At 46.7% G+C, this 11,905-nt stretch overlaps 1 protein-coding gene across 1 annotated transcript in view; it reads right to left on the bottom strand.

Annotated features, from left to right (window-relative positions):
• The window catches only part of LOC115169275 (serine/threonine-protein kinase pim-2-like), a 16,302-nt gene extending 4,715 nt beyond the window's left edge, over positions 1–11,587 (bottom strand). The window contains exons 1-6 of the mRNA XM_029724733.1: positions 11,311–11,587; positions 10,802–10,896; positions 5,599–5,649; positions 4,988–5,224; positions 1,511–1,667; positions 1–72 (exon numbers count right to left, since the gene is read on the bottom strand). The exon at positions 1–72 is cut by the window's left edge and continues 23 nt beyond it. Coding sequence (XP_029580593.1) covers positions 1–72; positions 1,511–1,667; positions 4,988–5,224; positions 5,599–5,613 — 481 coding nt within the window. The 5' untranslated portion in view covers positions 5,614–5,649; positions 10,802–10,896; positions 11,311–11,587. The remainder of the gene's footprint in view (positions 73–1,510; positions 1,668–4,987; positions 5,225–5,598; positions 5,650–10,801; positions 10,897–11,310) is intronic.
• Between the last annotated feature and the right edge of the window lie 318 nt (positions 11,588–11,905).

The raw sequence follows: 11,905 nt of genomic DNA, 5'->3' as shown, positions 1-11,905 counted from the left end.
ACCAGACGGTGGCCGGAACAGCAAGGTACTCCCCTCTCAATACTGTTTCTGGAGGAAGATACTCAGGTGTACCTGGGGGGAGAGACGGGGGAGAGACGGGGGGAGAGACGGGGGGGGTGAGAGGTGGAGAGACGGAGAGGGAGAGACAGGGGGAGAGAGACGGGGAGAGAGGGGGGTGAGAGAGGGGGGAGAGACAGGGGGAGAGAGAGGGGGAGGGGGAGAGTGACAGGAAGAGAGAGAGGGAGAGACAGGGGGTGAGATGGAGAGGGGGAGAGAGAGGGGTAAGAGACGGAGAGGGAGAGGGGGAGAGACAGGGGGAGAGACAGGGGGAGAGAGGGAGAGGACGAGAGAGACGGAAGAGGAGCAGAGGGAGAAGAGACAGGGGGGAGAGACAGGGGGAGAGACGGGGGGAGAGGGAGAGAGACGGGGGAGAGAGACGGAGAGGGAAGGAGGGGGAGAGGGAGAGGGGGGGAGAGACGGGGAGAGACGGGGAGAGACGGGGGGGAGAGACAAGAGGGGAGAGAGACGGGGGGAGAGAGAGGGGAGCTGAGAGGGGTGGTGAAGGAGACGGAGGATGGAGAGGGTGGAGAAGAGAGGACAGGAAGAGAGAGAGGAGGAGAGGACAGGCGGAGGTGATGAGGGGAGAGGGAGAGGGGGAGGGGGAAGAGTGACAGAGGGAGAGATAGACGGGGAGGAGGAGAGAGAGACTGGGATAGAGAGGACGGGGCGGAGAGAGACGGGGGAGAGAGATAGGTGGAGGAGACTGGGGATAGACGCGCTAAGACAGAGGGGAGAGAGAGACGGGGGGGAGAGAGAGACGGGGAGAGAGAGACGGGGGGGAGAGAGAGACGGGGGGTGAGAGAGAGACGGGGGGAGAGAGAGACGGGGAGAGAGAGAACGGGGGGGAAAGAGACGGGGAGAGAGAGTGTGTTTACTTGTGTGTGTGTGTATATATGTGTGGGTGTGGTGTGTGTGTGTGTGTGTGCCTGTGTGTGTGTGTGTATATATGTGTGTGTGTGTGCGCGCCTGTGTGTGTGCCTGTGTGTGTGTGTATATATGTGTGTGTGTGTGTGCGCGCCTGTGTGTGTGCCTGTGTGTGTGTGTGTGTGTATATATGTGTGTGTGTGTGTGTGCCTGCGTGTGTGCCTGCGTGTGTGTGTGTGTGCCTGCGTGTGTGTGTGTGTGTAACTGTGTGTGTGTGTGTGTGTGTAACTGTTTGTGTGTGTGTGTGTGTGTGTGTGTGTGGTGTGTGTGTGTGTGTGTAACTGTCTGTGTGTGTGTGTGTGTGTGTGTATCTGTGTGTGTATCTGTGTGTGTATCTGTGTGTGTGTGTGTATCTGTGTGTGTGTATCTGTGTATCTGTGTGTGTGTGTGCCTGCGTGTATGTGTGTGTGTGCCTGCGTGTATGTGTGTGTGTGTGTGTGCCTGTGTGTGTGTGTGTGTGTGTGTGTGTGTGTGTGTGTGTAACTGTGTGTGTGTGTGTGTGTGTAACTGTGTGTGTGTGTGTTACCTGCCACGTCGGTGTATTCTCCCTCCTTGAGTACTGAGGCGGAGCCGAAGTCCAGCAGCAGGACGTTGTGATTGGTCAGTTGGACCAGGATGTTTTCAGGTTTCAGGTCTCTGTGGACCACGCCCCTGGAGTGGCAGTGGAGCAGAGCAGACACCACCTACACACACACACACACACACACACACACACACACACACACACACACACACACACACACACATTCACAGAAAAGTGTGTGTGGCCGGTCAGTATCAGGTGTGTGTGCATCGTCATTTCCGTTCACAACTGCTGTGCGGTTTGTTGCTACTTTGGTGCTAACATTATTTTGCTACCCGCTAAACTTTACGGTTTTAACTTTAAAAATGTTAATTACCGTTTTATATTTTTATTTTTCCCTCTGTAAACTTTTTTCATTCAACTTTTTCACCTCGTAAGGTTTTATCTGGTTCGTCAGGACCTCCACCAGCCGAAGCTAAGTAGTAATTAACATGATGCCTTCTGATTACAGTCGCTGTTCTCATAATATACAGGAGAACGATCGCCTTATGGTGAGGATAGCTGTGCTGCAAGCCCAGCTTCAGACGCAATCGTTAGGCAAGGGTCATTTCAGTGTAGGAAAGCATGAAACAGCGTCTGTGCCACAGCCTTCCCTGTGGCTCAGTTGGTAGAGCATGGTGTTTGCAACGCCAGGGTTGTGGGTTCGATTCCCACGGGGGGCCAGTACAAAGAAAGAAATGTATGAAATGTATGCATTAACTACTGTAAGTTGCTCTGGATAAGAGCCTCTGCTAAATTACTAAAATGTAAATGTAAAATGTAAGTACAGATAGTATAAATCCCCTCGCGCAGCCCCCGTCGCCAGACAACTTTCTCATGGCTTCTGGAGGGAAACGCTGTAGAATGCTCAACCGGTGTCGCTCATTCAGCTGACAGAAACTTTCAACCGGTTCTCCTCATTAATCAGCAGGTCCGAGTCAGAGGCCGAGCCTTCTCTGGCCTCTACTCCTCCCGTTACGGGGTCTGAGACGCCGAAGGCTCCCACCATTATCTCTGACAAATTGAAAACCCCTAGTCATTGGCCACTCCATAACCCGCAGTATTAGACTTAAAACGAATCATCCAGCGATCATACACTGTTTACCAGGGGGCAGGGCTACCGACGTTAAGGCTAATCTAAAGATGGTCCTGGCTAAAGATAAAACTGGCGAGTGTAGAGAGTATAGAGATATTGTTATCCACGTCGGCACCAACGATGTTAGGATGAAACAGCCAGAGGTCACCAAGCGCAACATAGCTTCAGCATGTAAATCAGCTAGAAAGATGTGTCGGCATCGATTAATTGTCTCTGGCCCCCTCCCAGTTAGGGGGAGTGATGAGCTCTACGGCAGAGTCTCACAACTCAATCGCTGGTTGAAAACTGTTTTCTGCCCCTCCCAAAAGATAGAATTTGTAGATAATTGGCCCTCTGTCTGGGACTCACCCACAAACAGGACCAAGCCTGGCCTGTTGAGGAGTGACGGACTCCATCCTAGCTGGAGGGGTGCTCTCATCTTATCTACGAACATAGACAGGGCTCTAACTCCTCTAGCTCCACAATGAAATAGGGTGCAGGCCAGGCAGCAGGCTGTTAGCCAGCCTGCCAGCTTAGTGGAGTCTGCCACTAGCACAGTCAGCGTAGTCAGCTCAGCTTTCCCCATTGAGACCGTGTCTGTGCCTCGACCTAGGTTGGGCAAAACTAAACATGGCGGTGTTCGCCTTAGCAATCTCACTGGAATAAAGACCTCCTCCATTCCTGCCATTATTGGAAGAGATTGTGATACCTCACATCTCAAAATAGGACTACTTAATGTTAGATCCCTCACTTCCAAGGCAGTCATAGTCAATGAACTAATCACTGATCATAATCTTGATGTGATTGGCCTGACTGAAACATGGCTTAAGCCTGATGAATTTACTGTGTTAAATGAGGCCTCTCCTCCTGGTTACACTAGTGACCATACCCCCCGTGCATCCGGCAAACGTGGAGGTGTTGCTAACATTTACGATAGCAAATTTCAATTTACAAAAAAAAACAATGACTGCGTTTTCATCTTTTGAGCTTCTAGTCATGAAATCTATGCAGCCTACTCAATCACTTTTTATAGCTACTGTTTACAGGCCTCCTGGGCCATATACAGCGTTCCTCACTGAGTTCCCTGAATTCCTATCGGACCTTGTAGTCATCGCAGATAATATTCTAATTTTTGGTGACTTTAATATTCACATGGAAAAGTCCACAGACCCACTCCAAAAGGCTTTCGGAGCCATCATCGACTCAGTGGGTTTTGTCCAACATGTCTCCGGACCTACTCACTGCCACAGTCATACTCTGGACCTAGTTTTGTCCCGTGGAATAAATGTTGTGGATCTTAATGTTTTTCCTCATAATCCTGGACTATCGGACCACCATTTTATTACGTTTGCAATCGCAACAAATAATCTGCTCAGACCCCAACCAAGGATCATCAACCCAAGGACGTCAGAGGACAAAAATCAGTTAACGAGGAACTAAATTTAACCTTGTGTAATACTCTAGATGCAGTTGCACCTCTGAAAACAAAAAACATTTGTCATAAGAAACTAGCTCCCTGGTATACAGAAAATACACGAGGTCTGAAGCAAGCTTCCAGAAAATTGGAACGGAAATGGCGCTCCACCAAACTGGAAGTCTTCCGACTAGCTTGGAAAGACAGTACAGTATCGAAGAGCCCTCACTGCTGCTCCATCATCCTATTTTTCCAACCTAATTGAGGAGAATAAGAACAATCCGAAATGTATTTTTGATACTTTCGCAAAGCCAACTAAAAAGCAGCATTCCCCAAGAGAGGATGGCTTTCACTTCAGCAGTGATAAATTCATGAACTTCTTTGACGAAAAAGATCATGATCAAATAGAAAGCAAATTGCGTATTTCTTCAAAGCTCAGTTGTCCTCAGTCTGCACAACACTGCCAGGACCTAGGATCAATCGAGACACTAACGTTTTTTTAATCCTATATCTCTTGACACATTCATGAAAATAGTAATGGCCTCTAAACTGTCAAGCTGCATACTGGACCCTATTCCAACGAACTACTGAAAGATCTACTTCCTGTGCTTGGCCCTCCTATGTTGAACATAATAAACGGCTCTCTATCCACCAGATGTGAACCAAACTCACTAAAAGTAAAGCCTTCCTAGATTCCTGCCCTTTCTAGGGAGTTTTTCCTAGCCACCGTGCTTCTACACCTGCATTACTTGCTGTTTGGGGTTTTAGGCTGGGTTTCTGTACAGTGACATCGGCTGATGTAAAAAAGGGCTTTATAAATACGATTGATTGATTGATTAGTTGTGTGATTGATTGGTTGGTTGATTGATTGGTTGATTGGTTGATTGATTGATTGATTGATTGTTTGATTGATTTGATTGATTGATTGATTGATTGTGTGTGTGATTCTGACCTGCTGCATCACATGACGTGCCATCCCTTCCTCCAAGTAGCCACTCCCCTCCTGCATATAATTAAAGAGATCCAAGCAGGGGATTGGACGCTCTAGAACCAGCAGATATATGCCTGCCCCCTCTGGCCCTGGCATCCAATAGTAGTCAAGGAGTTGGGCCACGCCTCTACACCTGGGCAAGCGACACACCTGCTGCAGCAACGCGATCTCCAATGGCAACACATCTTTGCTCTCCGACTGCACACACACACACAGAACACACACACACACATACAGAACACACACACACACACACACACACACACACACACTTCTATGATTAGCTCCTGTTCCATGCTACTTCATCAGTAACTGGTATAACTCAGACAGGCTGCTTCCCAAATGGCACCCTATTCCCTTTATAGAGCCCTATGGGCCCTGGTCAAAAGTAATGGCACCTTATTCCCTTTATAGAGCTGTATGGGCCCTGGAAAAAAAATGGCACCCTATTCCCTTTATAGAGTCCTATGGACCCTGGTCAGAAGTAGTGCCCTATAGACCCTGGTCAGAAGTAGTGCCCTATAAAGGGAATATGGTGATATTTAGGACGCGTCCAGAAGTAGTTGACTCACCATTTTAGCCCACATCTTTATCTTCCTCTGGTCCACAAACTTCAGCGCCACCTAGAGCCAGACAACATGTCATTCTGTTGTAATGGTCTGTGTTTCACTTGGAGACAGACATGTCATTCTGTTGTAATGGTCTGCGTTAGGACAACGTACAGTACCAGTCAAAAGTTTGGACACACCTACTCATTCCAGGGGTTTTCTATTTTCTACTTTGTAGAATAATAGTGAAGACATCAACAACTATGAAATAACACATATGGAGTCATGTAGTAACCCAAAAAGTGTTAAACAAATCAAAATATTTTAGATTTTTCAAAGTAGCCAACATTTGCCTTGATGATAGCTTTGCACACTCTTGGCATTCTCTCAACCAGCTTCACCTGGAATGCTTTTCCAACAGTCTTGAAGCAGTTCCCAGATGGGATGGTGTGTCGCTGCAGAATGCTGTGGTAGCCATGCTGATTACGTGTGCCTTGAATTCTAAATGAATCCCTGACAGTGTCACCAGCAAAGCACCCCCACACCATCACACCTCCTCCTCCATGCTTCATGGTGGGAACCACACATGCGGAAATAATCCGTTCACCTACTCTGCTTCTCACAAAGACACGGTGTTTGGAACCAAAAATCTCACATTTGGACTCATCAGACCAAAGGACAGATTTCCACCAGTCTAATGTCCATTGATCATGTTTCTTGGCCCAAGCAAGTCTCTCCTTCTTATTGGTGTCTTTTAGTTGTGGTTTCTTTGCAGAAATTCGACCATGAAGGCCTGATTCACACAGTCTCCTCTGAACAGTTGGATGTTGAGATGTGTCTGTTACTTGAACTCTGTGAAGCATTTATTTGGGCTGCAATTTCTGAGGCTGGTAACTCTAATGAACTTATCCTCTGCAGCAGAGGTAACTCTGGGTCTTCCTTTTCTGTGGCGGTCCTCATGAGAGCCAGTTTCATCATAACGCTTGATGGTTTTTGCGACTGCACTTTTATATACAAAGAAATGTATATAGAAAACAGGTCAAACGAAGTGCAGCTAGTTTGAAGTCATTCCGGCTTCAGTTTGAAGTTATTGTGTTTAGCTGTGTTGTTGGCTAGCTCCTCTGAACAACAGTGTCCTGACCAGAGAGCACATTTTCTACGCCTCATTAGCTCATTGTTATGGATGTATCCAAATAAATGTCACTAGAAAACAGCTTAAACAAATGCGGCTACTTTGTTGTTATTCTGGCTGCACTGTTTGACGTGACTGTAAGTTAGCCGTAGTTGGCTAGCTAGCAAGCAACGGATTAGAACGTTGCCAGCCAGTAGGGCAATGGAATATTAAGAACGAACTACTGGGTCGCGTCCATAGATACAGAACAGAAAGACTGAACGACTGGGTCGCGTCCATAGATATAGAACAAATAGACTGAACGACTGGGTCGCGTCCATAGATACAGAACAAATAGACTGAACGACTGGGTCGCGTCCATAGATACAGAACAAATAGACTGAACGACTGAACCACGTCCATAGATACAGAACAAATAGACTGAACGACTGGGTCGCGTCCATAGATACAGAACAAATAGACTGAACCACGTCCATAGATACAGAACAAATAGACTGAACGACTGGGTCGTGTCCATAGATACAGAACAAAAAGACTGAACGACTGGGTCACGTCCAAAGATACAGAACAAATAGACTGAACGACTGGGTCGCGTCCATAGATACAGAACAAATAGACTGAACCACGTCCATGGATACAGAACAAATAGACTGAACGACTGGGTCGCGTCCATAGATACAGAACAAATAGACTGAACGACTGGGTCGCGTCCATAGATACAGAACAAATAGACTGAACGACTGGGTCGCGTCCATAGATACAGAACAAATAGACTGAACGACTGGGTCGCGTCCATAGATACAGAACAAATAGACTGAACCACGTCCATAGATACAGAACAAATAGACTGAACGACTGGGTCGAGTCCATAGATACAGAACAACAAGACTGAACGACTGGGTCGCGTCCATAGATACAGAACAAATAGACTGAACGACTGGGTCGTGTCCATAGATACAGAACAAAAAGACTGAACGACTGGGTCACGTCCATAGATACAGAACAAATAGACTGAACGACTGGGTCGCGTCCATAGATACAGAACAAATAGACTGAACGACTGGGTCACGTCCATAGATACAGAACAAATAGACTGAACGACTGGGTCGCGTCCATAGATACAGAACAAATAGACTGAACGACTGGGTCGCGTCCATAGATACAGAACAAATAGACTGAACCACGTCCATAGATACAGAACAAATAGACTGAACGACTGGGTCGCGTCCATAGATACAGAACAAATAGACTGAACGACTGGGTCGCGTCCATAGATACAGAACAAAAAGACTGAACGACTGGGTCGCGTCCATAGATACAGAACAAATAGACTGAACGACTGGGTCGCGTCCATAGATACAGAACAAATAGACTGAACCACGTCCATAGATACAGAACAAATAGACTGAACGACTGGGTCGCGTCCAAAGATACAGAACAAAATGACTGAACGACTGGGTCACGTCCATAGATACAGAACAAATAGACTGAACGACTGGGTCGCGTCCATAGAAACAGAACAAAAAGACTGAACCACGTCCATAGATACTGAACGACTTGGTCGCGTCCATAGATACAGAACAACAAGACTGAACCACGTCCATAGATACTGAACGACTTGGTCACATCCATAGATACAGAACAAATAGACTGAACGACTGGGTCGAGTCCATAGATACAGAACAAATAGACTGAACGACTGGGTCGCGTCCATAGATACAGAACAAATAGACTGAACGACTGGGTCGCGTCCATAGATACAGAACAAAAAGACTGAACGACTGGGTCGCGTCCATAGATACAGAACAAATAGACTGAACGACTGGGTCGCGTCCATAGATACAGAACAAATAGACTGAACGACTGGGTCGCGTCCATAGATACAGAACAAATAGACTGAACGACTGGGTCGCGTCCATAGATACAGAACAAATAGACTGAACGACTGGGTCGCGTCCATAGATACAGAACAAATAGACTGAACGACTGGGTCGCATCTCTAGCAACACTAGATTGGTGTCGGGAGTATATCTTGTGGAAGGATTAACCTGTTGAGGACAGACGTTCCGCTAGCGGAACCCCTAGCCAACAGCCAATGGCATCGCACGGCGCGAAATACAAAACCAACTAAAATACCACAATTCAATTTTTTCAAACAATCAACTATTTTACACCATTTTAAAGATAAGACTCTCGTTAATCTAACCACATTGTCCGATTTCAAAAAGGCTTTACAGCGAAAGCAAAACATTAGATTATGTTAGGAGAGTACATAGACACAAATAATCACACAGCCATTTTCCAAGCAAGCAAATATGTCACATAAACCCAAACCACAGCTAAATGCAGCACTAACCTTTGGTGATCTTCATCAGATGACACTCCTAGGAAATGATGTTATACAATACATGCATGTTTTGTTCAATCAAGTTCATATTTATATAAAAAACCAGCTTTTTACATTAGCATGTGATGTTCAGAACTAGCATACCCACCGAAAACTTCCGGTGACTTTACTAAATTACTCATGATAAATGTTCACAAAATACATAACAATTATTTTAAGAATTATAGATACAGAACTCCTTTATGCAATCGCTATGTCCGATTTTAAAATAGCTTTTCGGCGAAAGCACATTTTGCAATATTCTGAGTACATAGCTCGGCCATCACAGGCTAGCTAATTTGACACCCACCAAGTTTGGGGCTCACTAATTACTATTAGAAAAATTGGATTACCTTTGCTGTTCTCCGTCAGAATGCACTCCCAGGACTTCTACTTCAACAACAAATGTTGTTTTGGTTCCAAATAATCCATAGTTATATCCAAATACCTCCGTTTTGTTCGTGCGTTCAGGTCACTATCTGAAGGGTGACGCGCGAGTGCATTTCGTGACAAAAAAAATCTAAATATTCCATTACCGTACTTAGAAGCATGTCAAACGCTGTTTAAAATAAATTTTTATGCTATTTTTCTCGTAAAATAGCGATAATATTCCAACCGGGCAACGTTGTATTCATTCAAAGACTGAAAGAAAAAAATTGAGAAGTCTCGTGACTGCGCATCTCCAGTCTCACTGTCCCCAGGCTGACCACTCACAAACAGAGCTGCTGTACTTTGCCCAGAGACAGCAGACACCCCATTCCACTTTCTGGCGCCTTCAGAGAGCCAATGGAAGCCTTAGAAAGTGTCACATTACAGCACAGATGCTATAATGTCGATAGAGATGCAACAGAAGGACAACAAATTGTCAGACAGGGCACTTCCTGTATGGAATCTTCTCAGGTTTTGGCCTGGCATATGAGTTCTGTTATACTCACAGACACCATTCAAACAGTTTTAGAAACTTTAGAGTGTTTTCTATCCAAATCTACTAATTATATGCATATTCTAGTTTCTGGGCAGGAGTAGTAACCAGATTAAATCGGGTAAGTTTTTTATCCGGACGTGAAAATACTGCCCCCTATCCCAAAGAAGTTAAATAGTATGAATAAATTAATCAAAATAACGCTTTTAATTAAAATACGTTAATCATTATTTGAATATGTTGATAACCCGTTGTATAAAAGTGCTAAATCCCGAGAAGCCGATGTTTGGAGGAGATATTGTCACGGGAGTTGTTAGGCCTATCCTCCAAACACCGGCTTCTCGGGCATTATCACTTTTAACCTTTGTCATCTTCAACCTAGTCCCAAATGGCACCCTATTCTCTATTCAACCTAGTCCCAAATGGCACACTGTTCTCTATTCAACCTAGTCCCAAACAGCACCCTGTTCTCTATTCAACCTAGTCCCAAATGGCACCCTATTCTCTATTCAACCTAGTCCCAAATGGCACACTGTTCTCTATTCAACCTAGTCCCAAATGGAGTTGAGCTGGGGCAGGCACTGAGACAGGAAGTAGACAAGAGGAGTTGAGCTGGGGCAGGCACTGGGACAGGAAGTAGACAAGAGGAGTTGAGCTGGGGCAGGCACTGAGACAGGAAGTAGACAAGAGGAGTTGAGCTGGGGCAGGCACTGAGACAGGAAGTAGACAAGAGGAGTTGAGCTGGGGCAGGCACTGAGACAGGAAGTAGACAAGAGGAGTTGCTCACCGGTTGGTTGTCTGTCTTCCTGAACCCGGCATAGACACTCCCATAGCCTCCGTGTCCAATCAGTTCTCCTTTCACATAGAGCTCCTCGAACCTCTCTACAACACACACACACTCACACACACACACACACACACACACACACACACACACACACACACAGAGCTCCCGTTACATACTGTACAGTATACTTCTCCACAAGAGAGAGCATTCTCATTATACACATAGACACAAGTATGGGTACACACACACACACACACACACACACACACACACACACACACACACACACACACACACACACACACACACACACACACACACACACACACACACACACGCTCACACACACACGCTCACACACACACACGCACACACACACACACACACACACACACGCTCACACACACACACACACACACACACACACACACACACACACACACACACACACACACACACACACACACGCTCACACACACACACACACACACACACGTGTCCATACATACCTCTGTGTATGTGGGCTGGTGAGCCTGTGCTGTCCAGGCTCCCGTCCTGGTTCTGAGTCCGGGGTGTGTGTTGGTCCTGGTTCTGAGTCCGGGGTGTGTGTTGGTCCTGGTTCTGAGTCCGGGGTGTGTGTTGGTCCTGGTTCTGAGTCCGGGGTGTGTGTTGGTTCTGGTTCTGAGTCCGGGGTGTGTGTTGGTTCTGGTTCTGAGGTATCTGTTTATCCTGTGTGTCCTCCTGGTGTGCGTTAGGAGTGTGTTTGGTCCTTTTCTGTGTGTGTGAGGCCTGTGAGGCCTGTGAGGCCTGTGTGTGTGATGCCTGTGTGTGTGATGCCTGTGTGTGTGAGGCCTGTGAGGCCTGTGAGGCCTGTGTGTGTGATGCCTGTGTGTGTGAGGCCTGTGTGTGTGATGCCTGTGTGTGTGAGGCCTGTGAGGCCTGTGTGTGTGAGGCCTGTGTGTGTGAGGCCTGTGTGTGTGAGGCCTGTGTGTGTGTGGCCTGTGAGGCCTGTGTGTGTGAGGCCTGTGTGTGTGAGGCCTGTGTGTGTGTGGCCTGTGAGGCCTGTGTGTGTGAGGCCTGTGTGTGTGAGGCCTGTGTGTGTGA

The sequence above is a fragment of the Salmo trutta genome, chromosome 31, assembly GCF_901001165.1.
Source record: "Salmo trutta chromosome 31, fSalTru1.1, whole genome shotgun sequence".
In the NCBI taxonomy this organism is placed as follows: Eukaryota; Metazoa; Chordata; class Actinopteri; order Salmoniformes; family Salmonidae; genus Salmo; species Salmo trutta.
The sequence above is the reverse complement of the archived record's forward strand: the minus strand, read 5'-3'. Positions and strand labels throughout refer to the sequence as shown.